This window comes from Parasteatoda tepidariorum, chromosome 2 (genome assembly GCF_043381705.1).
Source record: "Parasteatoda tepidariorum isolate YZ-2023 chromosome 2, CAS_Ptep_4.0, whole genome shotgun sequence".
NCBI classification, from domain to species: Eukaryota; Metazoa; Arthropoda; class Arachnida; order Araneae; family Theridiidae; genus Parasteatoda; species Parasteatoda tepidariorum.
The window spans coordinates 27,313,046-27,337,205 of record NC_092205.1 but is presented as its reverse complement, the minus strand read 5'-3'; the positions used below and the strand labels follow the sequence as shown (position 1 = coordinate 27,337,205).

General features: G+C 27.1%; 1 protein-coding gene across 1 annotated transcript; it reads right to left on the bottom strand.

Annotated features, from left to right (window-relative positions):
- Nucleotides 1-3,077: 3,077 nt before the first annotated feature.
- Nucleotides 3,078-24,011, bottom strand: LOC107440879 (protein phosphatase 1H). Its single transcript, XM_016053944.3, has 11 exons — nucleotides 23,669-24,011; nucleotides 19,473-19,797; nucleotides 18,222-18,323; nucleotides 16,434-16,613; nucleotides 15,633-15,745; nucleotides 14,464-14,548; nucleotides 12,637-12,755; nucleotides 12,105-12,168; nucleotides 6,541-6,648; nucleotides 5,350-5,513; nucleotides 3,078-4,789 (listed from the first exon to the last, which is right to left on the bottom strand). Exons 1-11 carry the CDS (start codon nucleotides 23,902-23,904, stop codon nucleotides 4,618-4,620), a joined length of 1,668 nt encoding a protein of 555 aa, XP_015909430.1. The 5' UTR covers nucleotides 23,905-24,011; the 3' UTR covers nucleotides 3,078-4,617.
- Between the last annotated feature and the right edge of the window lie 149 nt (nucleotides 24,012-24,160).

The following is a 24,160-nucleotide window of genomic DNA, read 5'->3' as shown; positions in this document are numbered from 1 at the left end:
ACAACGTGATAATTGTGTTTGAAGCATGGAAACTGATACTATGCAATGTTTTTTAAATCTATTTTGCGACAAAAAAAATAAAAAAAAAACGTTTTTTTTTGACAACTCACGGCTCTTACACAAATTTATCACCCATTAATTAATGTTGCCTTCTACTTTTCTCTCCCCCTTTACTTTACTTACCCCTATACTTTCAGAATTTCTAATGATTTTTTTTTTAATTTAAAGAATACAGTTATGTAGATAGTAATTTTATATAGACAATTTATTACTGACATTTCATTGCTTTTATATTTTTTGATTTTACATTTATTGTGAGTTTAAATATATTATTGTTTTGACTGGAGAAACAAATTTGTGTGAAAAACTTTCTTAACCCTACGTTGCTTATAAACAAAGATAATCAAAAACCTAATACATGATGGTAAATTACTTTTTCAAAAAAGCTTATTAAGAATTGTTTATGATATAATATTTTTGGAAAAAATATCTTGGGAATCCAAAATACCATATGCTCTATATTTCTTAAATTCTAAACAAATGTCACTCTTTTATTTCATTTGTTTAGAAGAATACTCCTAAGAAGAGTAAATATTCAGCATCAGTTTATTTGTGTTACCTTCAATAGTCGAGTTCGATCTATTGGTAAAAAACTTAACTTATGAATTAAATGACTTATCCTAGATTGCAATGCATGAGATGCACAGTCTAGGTACAAATAAAAAGTTCATTGTTTATTTTACCACAGCAGTATAGCTTATTTATTTTATTTTACCAATGGCAGTTTGATCAGACAAGCATTTCATCATCAGTTTTGAGTATTAGTTCCTGATCCCTACCATGTCACTTTCCACATCTATCAACTCTAGTTAAACAGTGGAACCCTCTCTTTGCTGTATTACGCTCAGTAACACTAGACATGCTTTTTATGTGGCTACCACTTAAGGGTCATTTTCACTGAAGGTGATTTTTTTCACATGTGAAAGAGAAACTGACAATTATTTTAAAACAACGAAAAACTCACCAATCAGGTTTTGTTTTGCATGCGAAAAAAACATTAGTTGAGAAAAATTCTCCGACGCGTGATAAAGAAATGACAATGCATTCCTGTGACACAGGTCTTGGGTTCTATTCTCAGGCCCAGCAAGGTTGAGTCAGCCTTTCATTCTTTAAGTAAATTGATAAAATTAGCACCAAGCATGCTTAGGAACACAACACTGGAAGTTCCGCATTTGGCAGACCACCTTCCCAACTGGGACATCTGCACACTAGAGCCCAAGGTCAAGGAAACTGGGATGAGCAAAATATGCCTTGGCTGTTGCACCGCTGAGTTTCACGTTTTTTATTTAGAGAACAGTTCATTGGATGTTTTTCAGACAGCAAACTTAGAAGTCCCTCTTTTCATTTCTATTTAGAAAGGTCATTCATGTCTAATTTATACTTCTTTAAATAAAAATTTACAAAATTGTGTCAATTTCGTGTTATATAATGATTAGGTAAATCCCTACATGTATTGTGTATTTTGAAAATTCCTATAGATTTGAATAACTTTATTGTGTCAATCTATTTGAATAGCCCTACATAATTTACATATTATATACTGTTAAAAATATTTTACATTGATCTTTCTGAATATGATATCCCTCTCACAAATAGCCAAATCATTTTTGTGAAACTAATTTAAAGTATTTTTTTTTTAAAGCTTTATATGTATAGAAACTATGATGAGCAAAAAAGCAAAATTTGCCATGGGAAACTCATCAGTCTCACGTTAGTAAGATCTATTAAAACTTAAATATATTACGCAGAAAAATATAAAAACTCTCTCCAAGATTGAATCTTCATCCTTCTCAACGTAGTAGTCATCATGTAGACATCTTACTGTTACGTACCGGGATTGGTTCCGCTTTTAAATAAAATATTATTCCTTTATTTAAACCATTACATTAATGTATGTGTGAAATACAATTTAAAAGATTGAATTTTGAGAAGTAAAAGAAATAAAACACATATAATTCCAAGTCTAAACAATAGCAAACTGTTAACATTTGATGCTAGTTGAATTATTACTGACTTCTGGTTATTGATACAAGTTGGATTATTCTTGCTTTCCTGCTATTGCTTGGATTCGTGTAAGGTAATTTATTTTAATTTACATTTTTTCTCAAATGCAAACATATATATGAATGGTCAGTTGCCCGGAAGTGGCTACCAATATACTTTTGTCCCCTTCTGGTCCTGCTGTGGACTGACTGGTATAACACCAAAGTCAAGCATCACTGGCTGCAGTCAATAAGCGGGTGGGTGACCATTTTGATCAAACTACGTAGGGACTGAGGTCGTGCGGTATTGTCTTGCTAAACTGTTTTACCATAAAATGCTCAACTTTGCGCGAAGGTTGTTGAGCTACCAAAGCAAAGGAGCCATCTTCTCTGCAGAGGATCAAAATTGTTATGGTATGTCTTCAGATCATCCTGAGGGATGTTTCCCAGGGCCCATTGTGCAGCTCTAGTGTGACATAAATAAAAATACCTACCTGTCCCCATCTCTGACAGATTTTCATCAGTTTTTTGCATGTGCTAATTCTCAGACCATTTTGGTGCAAATACCAATACAAAATCATTCTTTATACTTCGGGTTTGACCTAAGAAGTATTAAAACTTAACTTATTAAAAGGGCTGTAATAAAAATTGAAAGAGAAACTCAGATAAACAGAAAATTGTTTAACTTTTTTTTTTTTTACTCAAAAGGTATTGGCTCGATATCATTTTGGTATCACCAGAATTTATCCTAATTACGAAAAATAACCAAATTGTAGATCAGATTTCATAGAAGTCTTCAAGGTTTAGTTTGATCGAAGGTTCAATAACAGAAAAATTTATATATTCCAAGATTTTAGCCAGAAGCTAAAAATTTTATTATTTGAAAAAAAAAAAAAAAAAANTTTCGAAAAAAAAAAAAAAAAAAATAGTTATATAGGTTCTCATCATGAAAATTTGTTTATATTTCAGATTTAAAAAAAAAAAAAGAGATAGAAATAAAATATGTGCAATAAATGCATATGAATACACAAAAAGAAAAAATTAAATAAATTTATTTACAATAATACTTTTAGTCATATTATCACTTTACATGCTCAAAACATAAGTTTGTTTCACTTAGGAGATATTTACAGTGGAGGTATTATTGAAAAATAGAATAAAGCTCTAATATGAACACAGCTCTATTATTTAAAATAATCACAGATCATAATAATAAATCAAGGTTTTTAAATTATGCAACAAAATTCAACCTTCTAAAAAAACATTTCCATAAAATAATTATATATGAGCAAAGCTATAAACAAAATCCTAACATGCAAGCAATGCTAACCATTAACACAAGTTAACTATGTAAATAAATTTTGATTTAATTGTCCATGCAAAGCTAATCAGTTCAGGTCTGAAAATCATTTTAACCCACTTAGAAAAAAACTTTTTTTAAAAAACAAAAACTCATATATATGCTTTTCCTTAGTTAAGTCATGACATTTTATTCTTCTATATTCGAAAATTTACTATTAACAGTCAATAAATAAATGTATTTCTATAAACATAAAATCATCTTACATTAGCATATTAGAAAATAAACAATTTTTTAAGTATTATTTTCTACTGTCGAACAATATAAATTAATTTTGTTAACTTTTTTTTAATAACTTATTGTTATTTAATTACTATTGTGATTTCAGATTTACTTAATCCTGAATTGTGAATATGAACAGTGATGTTTAATTCTCAAGCAATACAAATTGTTATTTGTAAATACATGTTACAAATAACATTTAAAAGATTGAGTATATTTGAATTACAGAGCACAATTTGAAAATCAGGAAACCATTAAGGAATCTAGGAAAAGCTAAAATTTAAATTAAGAGGGCAAAACAATTATCAAAGACAATAGCATATTTATTTTTTCTAAATTTTCTTAAAGTAAAAATTTAGATTATTATTGAAAATCCAAAGCTAACAAAGTGTTTGTAAATATCCAGTATCGACAGAAATTTGACTAGTTTTTGTTAATCAACAAGTACACATGTTTCCCAATCATTCGAAGATGAAATAAAAAAATAAAAAAAATATTTGACTATGAATTTAACTATCACCTTCTATTAACTTCGAGATACAAGAATTAAACTTAAAAATAAAAGGCACACAATAGTAATGCAAAAACAATCAACAACATTCATTCGTGGAAAGACAAACAAAAACCAAAGCTGTACAAAAAAAAAAAAAAAAAAAAAAAAAAAAAANAAAAAAAAAAAAAAGATAAAAATCATGTACAAAATATATCTTCATATTATTATTAACTTTTTTTTAAATGCTGATGCAGCAAACTTTTATACATATACAAAAACAATAGACTTAAAAAGAGAGAAACAGATATTTTTGTTCATTAAAAAGTTTTCACCAAAGAAAAATCATCCAAATTTATAATAAATAAGTTTATATACAAGTTATATAATTTTTACTAGAAATCAATATTTTAAAATGTTTTCATTCTTCAATTGAATGATCCCATTAACATTAAAGAAAAGTTTTTCTGACATCACATGACAGGTCCAATAAGAAGACTAATTTAATTTAGACTATCAAGCCACTGAATATATTCATCTTTGTAATGACGCAGAGGTATGACAAATACACTGATATCATCGATTGTTGCCATTTTGCTGTCAGCAGTTCGCCAATTCTTCTCACGCAGTTTACCCCGGGAGTGCATCACCAAGTCTTGAGCAGCTGATGTGTATCTGACCAGGAAAAAAAAACATTGTGAGTGCAATAAAAAATGTAAAGTTTAATTTTTATTACCTTTGTATCCTCAATATCATAATTTACATAGTCGTTTAGATCAGTGTTTCTCAATCCGATTTGGTAAAATATAAAAGCTTTTTTTTTTTAATCGTAAACCAGTAAGGTTAGTATTTTGAATTGGCATGATCTTTACATTTACAAAATTGTACCACAAATCAATCAACAAAATTAATTATTTAATTTCATGATATTTGGTATTTTCAGAGAAGGTATGGTAACATAAATTTTTAAGTTGAAATAAAAAAAACATGCCTGTAGATATTATAAATTTAAAGAATTCATTTAAAATATCACCATTTGATAATTTAAGATTTTACATAATCTGCATTTGCTCACAACGACCCTATTAAACTATACAAACTAAAAAAAAATTTATTCAGTAAATTAAAACTTCTTTTAAAAAAGATGCCCAATCTGAATAAGAGCAATACAAATACAAATAAATATTATACAATAAATATATAAATAAATACAATACAAAAAAAATAAATATTACCTATACTTATATCGTTGAGCATCGTTGGCAGGAAAATGATCCAGGGATTTTTGTACAACTTCTGCAGCTTTTTCATTTGTGGTCACATCCCATAATCCATCAGTACCCATTACCAGAACATCAGAATCTGTCAAATCTTCTTTCATTAGATCAAACACAAGGACCTTAAAATAACAGATACATACAATGTTTTTAAGTTAGTGCAGAATTTTCATTTACAAAACAGAAAAATCTTGGACAAAATAATAAATTTAATAAAATACAGAATAATAGTTTTTGGGTTTTATTACATAGCATTATTAAAAGAAACTTCTATTTATAAAACAAGAAAATTTTTAAACAAAATAAAGACTTTCTTAGCACCTAACTTCAAAGAGAGAAGAGAATCAATATAAAATATTTCTAACATTGGTGTTAATCAGGACTGTAAAGTCAGTTAGGGAAAATGACCCACACCTGGAATTTTAAAACTTCAAGATTCCTTAATATATAAGTAAACATATACTTATGTGCTACAGCTATATATATATATATTTTAAGTATAAAAGTAATAGATGCTACAGTAAAAAATTGAGGGCAAATCAGATGGAGGAACTAATTTAAATCGGAGGAAAAGCTGTTACCATTACGGCTATTTCTTGATTTATATATATATGCATGTCAATATGTGTGTATGTCTTATTTAAATATGTATGTCTTGAAAATGCTAAATGTCATGAAAAATGAATTAAAGCTTGTTTCTGTGCTTCACATTCACTACTTATTAGGACCGTTTTTATACATGAATTCAGCATATTTGAATCAACCACAACTACAAATTACTTATTTGCATTTGTGTCAAGCAGACAAAAAGAAATGAACTAAATACAATGGTTCTTTTTTCCCCCACACTATTTCATAGCGAAGTGTAAGATTGGCTGACACCTTTAATAGCTTTTAAGCAAATGGTAACCTTCTTCTCACATAACGTGGAAGAATAGTAGGAAGATAGAATTATAATAACTCTAATTTGAATAATTAAAAAACTCAAGACAATGACATAAATTAATAGACTAAACTTTTTGGTTAAAAGTTGAAACACTTAAAACTTCTCAGACAATGCATTTTAATAGCTTAAAAATTTTGATTAAATTGTTTCTTAGATTACATATTCTGTGTTATTTCAACTTTGGAGCAAACTGCTGTTAATACCTCTGGTTCAGGTGACAGAAATGGTTTGATGTCAATATCTGTATTCAAAGCTTTCAAATCGTGGTCTCCAAAACCTCGAGTGACACCAATAGTTGCCAAGACCCGACTCTAGAATGAAAAATGAACTATAAGTTAAGAAATCGATAATTAATGTAAAGTAAAGTAAATTATATAATTTATGGAAAAGTGGGTCAAATTTATTTTAATGTCATAAGGTTGGCAGTTTAAATTGATATGCGAAACGTTCCGGAAAGCCTGTACCGTTTCCATCTACTGTCACAATAGTGGTAGTGTCGCAGCTCCTTGCATTTTCACATATTTCACCACCAGACCACGTTACTGAGCATTTGAAAAATTTAAGATGATTGCTGATCCACTGGCTGTGGCATGCATTCTGCAATACAATACTATGAAATTACATACATTACAGCTGGACCATGTTAGTGAGTATTAAAAATGTTTAAGGCGATTGCTGATCCTGTTGGCTGTGGCGTGTATTTTGTAATGCTGTTCATTGATGCAATATGGATACTATGAAACATTGTGAAAACTGTTGCATGTGATTCAATACAAAAGGAATGAAATGCTCAGTAAAAGGATTGTGTTGCTCTATAACAGTGTTTCCCAAACTTACGACTTTCATGTACCGTTTCAAAAATTTTTCGTAACGCTGTGAACCACTAATAAAAAAAATGAATGAATTTTTTTCTATCATAATTTTTTTTACTAAAGTTAAAAATCGCAAATGGCTGTTGCACCACTCATTATTAACTGTTAACTCTACAAAAAATAGACAATAGAAAAATATGTAATAGTACATTTTCATGGTTAGCTTTGTTTTTAAATAAAATGTTTTGAAATTTTCGTTTGTTATCGCATAAAAACGCATACCCCCGCTAAACTATTCCCGTACCCCTGGGAGTACATGTACCACATTTTGGGAAACACTGCTCTATAACAACACACATCACTATAGCTCAATAACCTGATGTACAGTCCTGACCGTGCACCTTCAGATTACAGCTTCTCCTGAAACTTGAAGAGTAATTTTAGAGGTAGGCATTGTGACAGTCATTCAAAGCAAAAAACAATGTTCAGTAGTGACTGTTTGCATCATTTTTTGAAGAGGATACTGACAAGTTGGTTTCTTGCTATGACAAATGTCTAAACAATAGTGATAACTATGTAGAAAAATAATTTCCAAAATGCACTCTCATGCACAAATAAATTTTGTTTGGAAAAAACTTTTTGTTATGCTAGTTTTCTTTAAAACGACGCATATTTTGAACATTTTGCATTATTTTAATACAATGTGCAGTTGGATAGACTTATGATCTTGTATTTAAGAAGATTCATGATTTACTGATGAAAAAGGAGTATTCTATTTAGTATACAAAATAAATGTATTAGGAGCGTATTCTTTAGAAATTTTTTTCTTTGCCTTTTTTTATTTAGCAAGGGAAAAAACTTTGGAAGTATGAAATAATTAAATACAAGTTTAAAACAAAAAAAAGAATGACACTATCCAGCATTACAAACTGTTACAGGGTGCGTAGCCAAATCTTTGAATCAAAAATAAGCACTTTTTAAAAATTTTTCAAGCACTTTACAAAAGTTTTCAAGCACTCAAAAAATTCATATTCAATCAATGATATTATTGAAAAACAAAAACTTTTTATAAACAGTTTTAGCGTTAAAAAAAAACCCAAAAAGAAACGGGCGTAAATCGACACAATCAGTACTTTCCCACATCACCGAGTGAATTCAACTTGACCTTGAACTCAGAACAAAAGTACCCTTACCCCCTACGTCAAAAAAGTGTTAGAAGTAAAATAAAATAAACAAGAACAAAATTAAAATAAATTAAAAAGAAAAACATTTCATAAGGATCTGATACTTTCTATCCGAATTGGAGCACTCGGGCTTCGGTTTCAAGTGTGCGCGCATGCGCAAGTCATAACGTGGGTACGACATGAAGTCCGCGTGAATGATTACGTAGCAAACTCCCCATTTTTTGTGAAATGCATGGGATCCACCAGATATCACTGAAGGGAAGAAAAAAAATTATTCGGAAAAAAGCACTTTTTAAAAACGCCAGCTGAAAAAAGCACCTTTAAAAGCTTTTAAAAACGATATCCACAAAAAAGCACCTTCAAGTACTTTTTACAAACGCTACGCACCCTGTGTTACATAAAGGCTGGGTGGTTTGAAATATGTAGTGTTAGTAATTGCAAGTAGTACCATTCTTAACCTGGTTGCAATAAAAGAACAATGGACAGTATAATGACGTTTTAAACATGAAAAGGTTGCAATAATATAGATCTTGAAATCTTAACACCATGTATACTTTCTAGTGATATTGTCACAGAATGCTTAAAAAGGTGTGTGTGTGGGGGGGACAAGTCCAATTTATAAATAAGAAAATGACACTGAAATGTAATAAGCCGCAGAGTTCTTACAAAAATCTTCAAGATTTTTGAAGCTATTGAAAATAGAGATTAACAAGTATTTTGGGACAAATATCAAGAGATTTGTTTTTAAAGCTAAACATGTTTTCACTTCTTAAAAAAGATTATTTTTTTTAAATGTATGAATCTTTTGTATTAAACTTGAATTACGATTTAGCAGGCGAACAAGCTGGATGAGAAAGGTAGCAAACAGAATTGCGATTTAGGGTGTTTTTCTGTTATCCAAACCATTTGTTAAATATGGGTCTTACAGCATATGTTTATTAGTACATCCCAAATCATAGGACTCATCTCAGAAGATAAGTAAATAAAAGTTTCACCAAATATAAAAGTACCAAATAAAAAAACATCTAAAAATTAATATATTGTCATCCAAACTTATTTAAAACAATAGGCAAATGTTGAGCTCTATATTTTTATGGGCGATACTACTGATTATGTTATTTTTATTTATTTAATTAGGGCACTTTTGTTAATTAATTGTATGCTTTTTATTCCTGGCATGACAGCAAATTACTTTCGCACCCATTGAGATATGTATGTTAGCAATAATTATTTTTTATAGTAAGACAGATAATTTCAAATTTTTCTTGAAATAAACAAGAAATATAAAACAATCGAACACTGAATCTGAGACAACAAAAATTGAAAACAGCTCGTTAATTGCTAGCTCTTCCTTAATATTTAGTTTATATGAGGAAATTTTTAAAAATAAATAAATCATATACACGTTATGATTATCACAATACGAAACAAAGAAGAAAAAAAGAAAGAAATTTTTGAACATGTTTTTACGAATATGTTACAAGGTAAACAATTTTATATTTGATCATAAAAATAAATACTTCTTATCAACATGCTAAAGACATAAAGATATACTATATAAACAAAGATAAAACAGGGAAGGAATATTGTATGGATGTAATCTATTAGTTCTAAGACTTCAGAAGAAACTGGATGAAATGTAAGAAACTAAAAAAGACCAATACTATTTAGAAGCAGGGTTTGTTGATTTAAATCACGATTTTAATCATGATTTAAATCAAATGATTTTTTTAAAAAAATCATTGATTTAAATCAACTGATTTTTTTTATCTGTATATATTGATTTTAAAAGTTAAAAAACAGTGTTTTAAATTTTTGATACTTTTATTATTTTCTTTTCTTAGTATTAAAATTTAATTTAAATAAATTGCTGCATTAATTAATTTTAGTTAACGAAATTACTTTCTTTCTTGGTGTGTGTTAAATTCCAACACATTTGAAATTACATTTTTAAAAATCTTTTGATTCTTGAGATTGAAAGTACAGATTAAAGTAAACATTTAATGCTGTCTTAATATAGACTTGCATAGCTGTAGAAAGTAATTAATAAACATGAATTTTTTTCAAAAAATAATACAAGTAATGTTAATTAAAATTCTACCTTTTGAATGAAAAAGCGTTAATTAAAATCTACATCATATTTTATTGGTGGAAAATGTATATTTCTGAAGCTTGAGGTTATATTAAAAAGAAATTACCGTAATATGCCAAAAACAGAAAAAGAAAAAAAAACGGGCTGATGAATTCAGATGTTTTTTTTCCTATTGTAGTGTCATTCTTCCCTTTCAAACTCTTTCGAAGTCTATTTGATGCAGTAGGGTTATTAACTGGTATTTTTTTCTCATAATATGTTTACAGTATCTTTGACATTATCTGATTTTCTATAAAGAAATTTTGTGAAAAAAAATTCCAATGAATACATAGATTTTCTAATTTTTTTTTAGCTTAACTTATCTATTTTGATATAGAATTAAAAATGAATATTTTAATATAAAAATATATAGATTAAATATTTATTTATTTTTTGATGAATGACTACATTTATAAACACAGTCTGCTACATTTATTTTGTCATTTTAAAAATCAAGAGAAAAAAAAAAGAAATCACAATTTTAAATTAAAGTTATGGTTTGCTAACTGAAACTTTGTTTTAATAGTTAAAGTACAGGGGTCTGTCCAAGCCAAATTTACTACCGTTTAACGGTACCTTTACAAATTCAACTTTAGGAAAAATGATAGAATAATCACACAAAATACTTTTTCTTAAAATTTTATTTTTGTGTCTCGTAAGAAACGATAAATCCATATTTTTACTATATTTGTGTTGATTTTTTAATATAATTTTTAATTTTCACAAAATAGGTACCTCTCAGAAAAACCCAGACAGACCCCTGAAGTATTCTTTAAATTCTCTATTTCATCTAGTCTTTAAATTTTAATCATGCATTTGTTTCAAAATGGTTGCTATGCATTCAAAGCCATGTATTATAATGAAAAATTATTTTAGTTAGAGCTTCTAAAATATTGTTACAATATAGTTTTAATATTAAGTTAATTTGATTAAACATTTATAATTTTTTTTAATCATAAATTAAAGTTCTTACAGTGTATTTGAATAAAAATCAAAAAAATCTGATTTAAATCAAAAAAATCCGATTTAAATCAAAAAAATCTGATTCTTTTGATTTTTTTTAAAAAAATCAAAAAAATCACGAACCCTGTTTAGAAGTAATATAAGAATGGCTTACATGTAAAAAAATTAAATTTAATACAATACCATAAATTAAACTTAATTTCAAAATAAATATTTTGGATATACTATTTGTAATTGTAAATTAAAATGAGTTTTTTGGTAGTGTACATGTTTAATATGTAATGTGCTAATTCAACAGCATTAATAAAACTTGATTATGCTATTTAAACAGTTTTCTCTGTATCATTGTAAAAATAGGTTTTACTATATTTATTTACATAAAATACTACAAAATTCAATTATTTCAATTTCTTTAGACATTCATTAAATTAATTTTTTTCTAATTGTTGCCATTCTGTTTTCACTTATTTAAAAATGATACATCAAAGAGCATCAAAATTTAAATGAGTCTTTAAACTGGTTTGCAATTACAAACTGTTTTAATATTTGATATTAAATTGAAAGAAATCTATTTTATGCAAGATGGTTTTTTCCAAGAGGAAATATTTTTCCATCCTTAGTTTAAAACAAAAAAAAAAATAATGTAAACTTCAATTTAAGAAAAGAAGATTACTTACTCTTTTCCCTTCTCCATAGATTAATGGAAATTTGAGATCTGGGATGCCAATGCTTTTATAAGCCCTAAAATATTACAATCATTATTCTACTTATAACTTATATATGGAAAATTCTAAGGTAATGAGACAATTTTTATTACCAGTTAAAACATTGTATTAATATTAAAAAAAAAAAAAAAAAAGGAATACACTTGATATTAAAACTTTATTCGACACAATAAAACAGAAGACATAATTTGCGGTAAAGAAATGGAATTAAATATTTGAATTATAAATGTACTTAAAGCACATACTTGTATTCTTAAAAATAGACTAAGTAAAAGAGAAAAAAAGTTATAAAGGCTTTAAAAACTTAATCACATATGAATATATCAGTTTGAATTGACTCTGTGAGTGATTGATTTTTGAATTTTTTAAAAATTGTAGAAGGATAAGATTAGTTTGAAAGTTGTTAACAGTATGTTAATATAAGAATCTAATAATACATTTATTATATGTAGCCTCATAATTAAAAAATAAATTTACAACTTACCAGCCAGACATGTAAGCATCTCGATATAAAATTTTTTCCCCAATGTCTTTCCTAGCAGGCCGTCTTGCGAATTCTAAATGTGTGAATTCTCCACCTAGTAGTTCAGGCCGCAAATGACCCTATAAAGAATAAAACATGTATTGGAAAAAATTCAACAAAACATGGGACCTGATAGAGAACGATGATACCCGATAGTTTAAAAAACAAAATATAGTTCCACTATTTTATTATGAAATTTAATTCTTTAGCTTTTCACCTTAAACTAAAAAGAGTAAATTCAGTGGCATTAAGAAAGAATTTTTTTCAAACAATCAATAATTCAGATATTTTATTAATTCTTCTCAATCGTAAAGCAACTGAAAAGAGGTTCACAAATGTTTTCTGATTTTTTTATGGTGGCAAAGCAATGGACTTGTCAGAGAAAAATAATCCATCAAACATCTTAAAGTCAGAAATCTTTCTTCCCAGTGAAAATTAAATTTTGGCCAGAGAATTGATAATTTTTGCTCCAAGAAACAAATAATAAGATGAATAAGTATTATTTTGCGTCATGAAGAGAAAAAAAAATTGCTTAGCTATTATGCACTTTTAAATTTGAAGTAATAAAATTATAAAAAAATTTATTCTATAAAATTTTATATAATAAATTTTAAAAAGGTGAACACCCCAAATTTTAAACACAACTTAAGAAATTAAAAACAATCATCAGGCTTATACAGATTTTCAAGATTTAGCAAACAGGAATGAAATAATTCATTAGAATAAAATATTGATGAGGGTTGATTCCACAACTTTTCAATAAATGGTCAAAACTTCAGGCCATTGTGTAGATATAGTTAGTGGAATAGTTGAAAATACTAAATTTTATATATTTTTTTTTAATCATTTGAATATTATTATACATAGCTGTCAACTTTCATTAATTTTTTGTAAGATTTCATTTTTATATTTAAAAATTTATACTTTCTTTTCATATCCTTGATTTAATAAATCATTTGGACCACCAACATATCTGAATAATTTAAACTAACATATAAAGGCATGATAATCAGACAATGGTGTGTTCAGTTTCTGACAAAAGGAAAAAAATATTTTGGTCTCTATTTGTAATTCAATCGCAATCTAACTACTACTTGGAAAAATCATTTACGACGAGAGTAAAAGTCTGCAGATATGGCTATACATTTTTGAAATTTTTTGCAGCATTATAAATTTAAGTAGCTGTAACTATATCGATATTTAATATAGAGAGCTAATTTTTGTGTTTAAGTTTTCAGAAATTAAGTAACGTAGCAAAGTTATTTACAAAAAATATTTTTTTTAAAATTAAATATTTAAAACTCACAATAACTTTTTTTTTTTTTTAGTAATGTCAGCAACATGATATTGGATATTTTCAATTGATCATACAGGAAGAAATAACAGCAACAACACATGTACTAAATAACACAGTATGTGCCATTTTAAAAACACTTCTGATAAAAAAGTGGCCTATTTATATGATGTAAATGCCAAACTAGAAAATATTTCTTTATTTTTTTTTTAAAAAAAAAAGTCAAATGAATTAAATATTTTTCTAAAATATTAAAAAAACTTTAATTTTGAGTTTTTTAAAATTAATTTTTCTCAATTTTTTAATTAAAAAAATATTTCATAGCAAACATGCCAAATATCATTATAATATGTAAACATCATCTGTATAAATTGTTCAAAATCATCTGTGTATAAATTGTTACCATAACTCTTTTTTAAAATTCTTATTGATTGATTTAATGTGGAATTATACACAATAAATAATTTATAATCAAAAATAAAATTTTAACATACCAATTTCCTTATTCTGTCCCTTTCTGTTTCAGGAGTGAAGTCATTAGACATGGGACTAGTTTTCAAACCTCGACAAAGAACAGCTCTAAATAAAAAAAATACCAATAGCAGTTCATTAAATTTTGGAAGAAAAAAACAGATAATAATTATATAACAGATAATAAAATTCACAGAAATAAATGTAGAGCATAAATTAGCAATGAAAATAGAAAGTTTTTTGTAAATGTTTATATTAATTTATGTTATAATATATATTATATGCATAAACTTAAGCATTAAAAAGTTTTATTTCCATTTTAGCTAAAAAGCAAATAAACTGTCTAGAAAATTCCAAACGAAGTCCACTCCATACATTGAATGTTGTTTGAAAATTACTCCTATTTTGCCACCATAAATAAAAGCTAACACACCAAAAATATAACTAAATTAAACTTGAAATATATGTTTTCCAGATTTAGAATTCTTAATTGCTCAAACAAGGTGTATTTAAAAAGGAATAAGTTTAGAAAATGATTAACAGCAACATTTACATAGTTTCAAGCTAGTAGGCTAAAAAATAGCACCCTTTTGACTTAAGATAGAGCTTTTTATTGAACTGAAGTGAGTACCAGACTATGTTACACATATTTGTGTATTTAATGTTGTGTTCTGTTTTACTGTGATACAGCAGATAAATATTTTACCTTTAGAGAAAGTTGAATTTAGCATATTATGAATTAGCACATAAAATAGAACCAAAATAAATTTATATATATATATATAATTTTTTTTCCTTTTCATTCTGACTATATTTATGTTAGCAATACCAGGAAGAAATTTATTTATATTAGTAATAATATTTCAATTGATCTAAAAGAATTGAACTAAAAAAATTATTTTCGAGGAACATATGTTTCATTAAAAAATAAGTTACTTTTAGTGGAAGGTTCAATCGATTTTTAAAAAGCAATAGATTCAACACATTTACACAGGACTCAAGTTTCACCAACTTATAAAGAGAAATACACACTTTCTTTTAATGCTATGTAAGAAAAACACATATTCATAACAAAAGAATTAATTAACAGTTTACCTTTACTAACAAGAGCATTTATTAACATCTACTTGAGCCAGATATTTTTCTCTATTTTTCACATGGTTATGTAAACATATATATATATGGAAATTACCTGCTGTCTCCAGCATTAGCAACGTAAAGTTTGCCAAATACAAAAACGGCAGCTAAAGCAGTACATCCACCAGTCATCGTATAGTGTTTCTTATCAACTGATATTTGCCGGTCCTATTAATTAAGAACTAATAAGTCAAAAATAAACTTCTAATTACAAGAAAACACTCAATGCACATATACATATCATATTATAAGTAAAAAAAGGTACCCTTCCATCATTAGATACGATTATAGACAGTACATAGCAGCCGCTTTTAAGTATTCGCATGAGATTATATTTAATGTTTATAGTGGTAGTAAGAATGCAAGAATTCATACTTTTTTTTATTTAATTCTAGAATCTATAAATATAATTTAAAATGAATTTGATTATCATCTCATATCAATAAAATAAACAGTGATATAACTGCATGATAATCATTTAATAGTAAGATTAAGATCTGACAAAAATATATGTTTCGATCTACAATTGTAATTTCAATATCACTTGGGAAAAATCATCTCTGAAAAAGACTATATTTAGCCTGGCAACAAATTTCGTTAGGTATGCATTTCAGTTTAATGACATCATTTTAGCAAATTTACTCATGTATGTACATTATTAATTTGCTTTGTGTTTTCCAGTATTTACAATTGTAAATTAACTAATAAATTAAATGATTTCATTTATTGTTATATTTTTCTTAATTTCAAAAACCTATTAATTAAATCGGTAAATTAGAACTTGCATATTTTGCAATACATTTGTGGGTCTTATAACATAGAAATATTTTTGTCTTGATATTTCAAATTAAATTACCATTTCCCAAAAAGCAGATTCTAATGCTCCAATGATGAGACTGTCAGCAGTTACATCCCTGTCAGTGGTAAAGCCAAGAAAACCTGGAGGTTGAGAGCTGCGCTCATGGCTTCCTTTAGCAAAGAGGTTTAATCCTGTTTGAGGTAATACTAATAGGTCTGCTACTTCCTGTAGTTTTGTCTAGAAAATGGAAAAATGTATCAATTCACTGAATTTTAAATGAAAGAAACAGAAATTATCTAACCTAAAAGAATCCATGAATTCATTTTTATTATTTATTAAATTAAAAGAAAAAAAAATTAAAATACAGCTAAATGAATTTTCTTGAACAGTTTAAGCTTTTATAAAATGTCTTTCATATTGTCAGGGTCATGTGGGATTAAGTGTTCATATGAAAAGAAATAACTTTTAAAAAAAGATTGTTATTCCAGTTTTAGAATTTCAAAACTAAGTTTAGTAAAAAAAAAAAAAAAAAAAAAAAAAAAAAAAAAAAAAAAAAAAAAAAAACGTATATTAAAGGAAATATTATAACTGAGAAAAAACAATTTTCTAGTCTGTTGGTACAGCAATTTTTTATTCTAATCCATCACATTAAGCATAATAATGTGATTACTTTATCTATGATCTCATTTACAATGAATGGCAATTACTTGTTAGGTTTACTTGTTCAAGCAATCTCTCTGAATGCTAAAATATACACAAATTCTTAGATTGGCACTCAATTTTGACATAATAGAATAAAAAATAGCTGAGTTCCAATAGTTAATACAAAGCTAATTCAGCATCAATGAAAAAAAAAGAAGCCATTTATGGCAACATTTAAAAATTGACTAGGGACATATTCGCCTTTAAATTTTATTCAGCAGTGTGTCATACCCTAGACTCATTCTATATAGTTATGCGTGCTACTTCATATTAAATCAAAAAAGGAAATAAAAACTAATAGTTTTTTTTTAATTAACCCCCAAAAATTATGTAGTTTAAGAAAATTATAATTTACATTTTGAATAATACATAATATAATTTATAACTTTTAAGAAATATTGTTTATTTATCATTGAAGCATTTTTGTATACTTTTCATATTGTGAAATGTTTATTAACAGCAAAAGTTTAACATACTTATTATTATTTAAAAAAAAAAAACTAATTGAGAAATTAATTTTAAATAAATTTATAAATTCTGACAGACACTAACTTCATGATGATAATTTTTTTTTTAAGAGCAATTGCAAGAGATATAAATGCAGCATTTCTTAAAAATGCAACATTCATTATTAAAAATTTTTGGAATAAAAATACGAAGAATAAAATAAAACTATTAATAATTATAATTCTCTGCAATAATAATAATAATTAAAAAAAAGAAGAATCACGAGAAATTTTAAGGCTTATTCAGAAAGCAGAAAATTTCACTTTACTATTTTTTTAATCTTCACAAATTGGACTTCTCAGTAAATTATTTGCTTAGAAACCCCATAAACATTCAACAAACATTTTTTCACTTTTTTTTTCTATTACTTAATATGATGTAAAAGTTAGAAGAGGATCACATTATTTCTTTTCCTTTTCAGATAGTGGCATTCTTTCCTAGCAAAGTTGGTCACTCCTAATTTAGATATAAAATTTAAAAATTAGCAAGAAAAGAGGGAGGAGGAGGCAATAAATAAAGCAGCTAGATTTTTTTTTTAAGTAATGAACTTTTGGTGAACTTGTGTCCTTAACAAGTAGTCATGTAGGCTTCATTCAGCAATTAGTTTTATGCACATAATGACTTTATTTTTTTCACCTGTATTATTTTTTGCAAAGAGTTTGCAGCTGCAACAGCTACTCCAGATCCAGCATGTCCATCAAATAGTCCAAAGTAGACCCATGGAATAGTGTGTTCCAGCTAGGAAGATCAAGGTTTTTCATTGTTATTATTGAAATATTCAATAACTAAATAACATCAGTTGTTATCATTGATGAAATTCTTTAATAAAGAATTTTGCATATGAACATTCATAGATAGAAATCACTAACTGAAAAATCAAAGTGTAATTAAAGTAATAGCACTTTCAAATTAAGGCTTATAACGCACTGACTTAAAATTAAATAACCTTACATTCAGGGATGTAATGAATATTTGGCCCCTATTCAGCAATCGATTAAAATTATACATTCTGCTTACATTAAAAAAAGTCAGGCTAAATTGTGTATTTAATATTTTTTTGCAGTTCTGCAATTTTATACAAATTAAACTTTTGTTAAACAATATAGATTAAAAAAGTCATAATAAAAAGTTTTTGGGGTAAAAAAAAAATACAGAAAAGCTCTATTTTTAAAATCATTTTGCAAAAATAATTAATAAAAAAAAAGAGGGGCTTAATTTTGAAGTAGGAAGTGTGAACTTTATGTCAGACTTTATCAAAATGGAAAAAAAAAAAAAAAACTTGAAAGACTTACCGAAGACTTTTAGCCAACACAAAATTTTGAAAATTGAGCTCTGAGATAACCTATTTGGAAGCCAATCACTTTGTAGTATTTAGGATTACAATTAAAAAAAAATAAAAATAATTCAAAATAATAACATATTTATTTAAAAATTCAAATTTTTCAAAAGGTTAAAAAAAAAAAAAAAACTACTGTGATTTTTTAATTCAATTATTTCTTTCATTATTTTAAGAAATTGCCGATATCACATGAAGATGGCAATAAACAGTGGTTAAATAGATTTGCTTTAGATCCTGGACATTTTAGAATTTTCTAAATACACCAATCCAAATTTACAATAAGTTTGAAAACCAGACAATGAAGAGCTTTAATTATATAGCAAAACAAATTTAGAACCCACAGCAAACAATTGTAATGCATACCACTTCGTTGTAATGCATATTGTTAAAAAATATCCACTTTAAATAGACATATTTTTCCGAGTTTGATTTTTTATAATTTATATACACCTAGAGAAAGTATTTCTAAACATACAATAAATTTAAAACCACTAAATCAAACTCTATTGAGTTAAAAGACCAAAGTAAAATAAAATAAATTAACTAACCAGTAGTTTCTGAAAAGCTTCGGGAGAAGTTTGTGTTGATTTAGGATCATCAGGATTTAACTCATTCAGTAGTGCTGCGTCTTCATCAATATTTGGTTTAGGAGAGGAATCTATAATCGGTGGGACGGAACTTACATCCATCTCTTTATTTTCCATGGAACTTTCTGTAGTGGCCACTTGGGACTCTGCAGGCTGGGACTCACTAGTTGCATCTGAAGGTAAGCTTGGAACATTTTTTTTAGAAATAGCTACTAAAGTGTTTAAAAAATGTCTAGAAGAAGCTGCTTGGTCTTCATTCCGCACACTTTTACCAGCATTTATGGCCCTAAAAGAATACAAGCGTGTGACATCTAAATAAATTGTTAAGAGATCATACGAAATAATAACCGGAAAATTTTCTACAAAGTAAATTTATGCATAGCAGAGTTCTCACTAAGAATAAAAAAAGGGCAAGGTGCTACCTCACAGAAAAGGGCACTCACTCAACACTGTAAAAATTTATTAAAATGAATAATATCATGTAATAACTAATTTTGATCCTGACCTTTTTTTAAGTTACCGTCTTCTACTATTTTATGCGCATACTTCAAAAAGTAATTTTGACTCATTATGTAAATAAGAGAAAATTTGTAGCTTATAAATAGTAATTAAAGGCAGGTAAGACCATCCCGTGCTTAATTTTTTTTTTTTTTTAAAAAGTGAAAGAAAAAAATTATTTTTAGATAAATATATTGAAAGATTTTTTTCTATAATTTATACTGAAAATTATTAGCAATAAACATTTAAAGGTGCATTTATTTAAAAAAGAAGGTATGTATTTATTTCAAAAATAATTTTAAAATCTCAAAAAATTTATTAATATACCCACTTGAAAAAAGAGAAACTTATAGAAGTTTAACCAATTGAGAATAATCCTAACAAGGTAAATATTTGTATAAGTAGTAATCAGAATTAAGCCTATAAATAGAGACAATTTTTGTGTGTAATTATTATTTTTACAGTTTACAAATTTTTCTTAAAAATGGTATATGAATAAAAAGTCAGTGTTTCGAAAGGATGGCAGCTTATTTTTACAAAAAGGGCAAAGAGGGTGCATTTATAAGGATCAAAGGACAGGCAGGGTGCGCTGCCCTTCTAAAAACGCGTAAGGAGAACACTGTGTATAGTAAAGGAGACTGCAAAGGAGATTCCCATATCATGACATGTGGCAGTATAATAGCCAAGTTTTAGCCTCTTTCGGGCACCGGCGTGATAGAAATTAAAAAAAAAAGAAAGCATCACAGAAAGGGACCAACTCGTACCCACCCCCGGGAAAAAAATCTACATGTTTTTCTAAAAAAAGTTTCCTGTTTGAAATCCAGGGATGAGAGTAGTTGGAAAGTAAAAAAGAGAAAATTCAAGAAAGAAAATATATATATATATACATACACAAAAATTCGACAAAAAAGTGCAACTTTTAAACTTGTAAACCATGTGATTATAAATGCCGATGATTAATTTTAAAATTGCATGAATATATAAATATGAATCACATGCATGATTTTAAATTAAGAGAATATGAATCCCGAAATGAGGCTTTTAGATCACGTGAATATGAAACTCTATATTAAATTTAAAAAATGCGAAAATACAAATCCTGATGCGTAATTTTTAGATCACGTAAATACAAATCACGATGCGTAATTTTTAAATAGCGCGAATACGAATCCCACTGTCTAATTTTTAAAGCACATACAAATAGGAAAAACGATGTTTGATATTACAACCGCCAAAAAGAATCGAGACATTGGATTTTAAGCTCGCGTGAATATGAATTACTACATAGGGTTTTAAAAGTCCATAATTACAAATCGCAATATTAGATTTTAAAATCTCGTAAATAAGAATTACAATGTACGACATTTAAATTGCCAGATTAAGAATCGCAACGTTCACTTTTAAATTAGGTAAATACGAAAATTAATGCTTGAGGGAGAAATGAGGACTTCAATACTTTCGCTTCGCGGAAAATTTAATTCCTCATAAAATCTTCAGCAGAAATTAGCGGGAAAAATCCAAAGGAAAAAAAAGCGGAAATCCGCAAAAGAATCACATCCCTGAAAATNAATTTATGGTTGAAAAAACTTTATAAATGTTTAATCAAAATTCAATTAATATTACAACTATATTATAACAATATTTTAGAAGCTCTAACTTACTAAAATAATTTTTCATTATAATGCATAGCGACCATTTTGATACAAAGGCATGATTGAAATTAAAAGACAAGATAAAATAGATAATTTAAAGAACACAAAGTTTCAATTAGCACAGCATAATTTTAATTTAAAATTGTGATCTCTTTTTTTTCTCATGATTTATAAAATGGCAAAATAAATGCAACAGATTGTGTTTATAAATGTTGTTATTCATCAAAAAATAAATATTCAATCTATATATTTTTATGTTAAAATATTCATTTTTAATCCTTTATCAAAATACATAAGTTAAGCTAAAAAACATTATTAAAAAAATCTATGTACTCATTGGAATTTTTTTTCACAAAAGAAAATCTGATAATTTCAATGATACCGTAAACATATTATGAGAAGAAAAATAAAAACCAGTTAATAACCCTACTGCTTCAAATAGACTTTGATAGGGAACAATGACACTATATCAGGAAAAAAATATCTGAACTCAGTTTCTTTTTTTTTTCTATTTTTGGCATATTAAGGTAATTTCTTTTTAATATAACCTCAAGCTTTAGAAATATAGAAATTTCCATCAATAAACTATAATGTAGATTTGAATTTCATGCTTTTTTAATCAAAAGGTAGAATTTTAATTAACATTTGCTTTTTGAAAAAAAAGCATGTTTATTTACTTTCTACAGCTATGCAAGTCTATATTAAGACAGCATTAAATATTTACTTTAATCTGTACTTTCAATGTTAAGAATCAAAATATTTTTAAACATGTAATTTTAAATGTGTTTAACACACTCCAAGAAAGAAAGTAATTTCGTTAACTAAAATTAATTATTGCAGCAATTTATTTAAAATAAATTTTAAAACTAAGAAAAGAAAATAATAAAAGTATCAATAATTTAAAGCACAGTTTTTTAACTTTTAAAATCAATATAATATATATATAAAAATCAGTTGATTTAAATCAATGATTTTTTTAAAAAAATCATTTGATTTTAATCATGATTTAAATCGTGATTTAAATCAATGAACCCTGCTTTTAAATTAGGTAAATACGAAAATTAATGCTTTAGGGAGGAATGAGGACTTCAATACTTTCGCTTCGCGGAAAATTTAATTCCTCATAAAATCCTCAGCAGAAATTAGCGGGAAAAATCCAAAGGAAAAAAAAGCGGAAATCCGCAAAAGAATCACATCCCTGAAAATCAATTTGGCAATTGTAGTTGCCATGGTAGATCACATTACAGAAATATCTCCGGACTACAAGATGGCAGATTTCCACATAGATCAACCCTTGATTTTGTCTCCTATTTATTATAACAAGCAATACTAAAATATTTTCCACAAAGGTGACAATTTCACCCTCAGTGGCATTGATGTATATCATGCATATCTGTTAGGTAACAAATAATAAGGTTAGTTCCATATCATGATCTGTTGCTCTAACAATTGCCTAACAGACTAGAAGGATATAAACCAACATAGTTTTAAATAAAATTTTCAAGTCTAAAATCTGTTTGTGATCTGTAGAGCTGTTTGTGAACTATAGTTGCTAAGACACCAAACATATTTTAAACTTACATTTATAAAAAAAAATCATGCAAAGGTTTGCCTGGAGGTTGCTACAAGTTGGTCCTTTGATGGAGTTTTTATTTAATTTTTTTAGTTTCTCGAGGGAACTGCCCTGAAGTAGCTAAAAATCGACGGTTATTCTGCAGCAGATGACGATACGGAAATAATCCCAATCCATGTTCAATCATTACAATACTTGATGTAAATTATGAAATTTTACAAAAGCAGCATATAGAATATCAGCTGTGCTGAACATATAATAGCAAAATAGTATATACGATTCAACACAAAAGAATAAGATACAATAATACATGATAACTGATACCCATAGGAATAAGTTTTCAAACAATAAGAAATTATGAACACTTGTAGAATTTTCAATCGTACTTCATTTTTATTGGAATAATTTTAGAATCAAATTCAAACACCCCTTACTCTGCATATCCAGAATTCCACGGCAACTGCGTAATGTCTCTTGGAACAATTATAGGACGAATTACATGGTCTGCTGACACCTGAACTTCATCATCAGATGTCAATTGTAAAAATTTTGGTCTTGTGTAACGAAATTTTAGAGGAGGTCTGTCGAGTGTTTCTCCATCTTTGAGTGCAGGATATGCTTCCAATCCACCAACGACATTATATAAAGCATTTCTCACCCGATTAAACATAATTCAATTTAAAAAATTACGAGTAATCCGATAAAACCAAAACGTAAACATTTACATTTCACAGTACGTTGGCATCTTGGTTCGTCACTCGTGATAATTTGCTTACGGTTAACGTTACAATGCTCAATAAATTCAACTCAATAGTTTATTTTTAAAAGCGTATAAAATTAATATTCTTCCAGTTTTTCAAGAAAAAATAAGATTTTTTTTATATATTTGATGATTTTGAGATAAATTAATGCAAGTCTCAATATTT

Coding starts and splice junctions, on each gene's coding strand:
- LOC107440879 (XM_016053944.3), bottom strand. CDS start 23,904: ATGTTTAATCGGGTGAGAAATGCTTTATATAATGTCGTTGGTGGATTG. Junction 14,549..15,632: donor GCTAATGCTGGAGACAGCAG/GTAATTTCCATA, acceptor TTTTTTATTTAG/AGCTGTTCTTTGTCGAGGTT. Junction 5,514..6,540: donor TTCTGTCACCTGAACCAGAG/GTATTAACAGCA, acceptor TGTTATTTTAAG/GTCCTTGTGTTTGATCTAAT.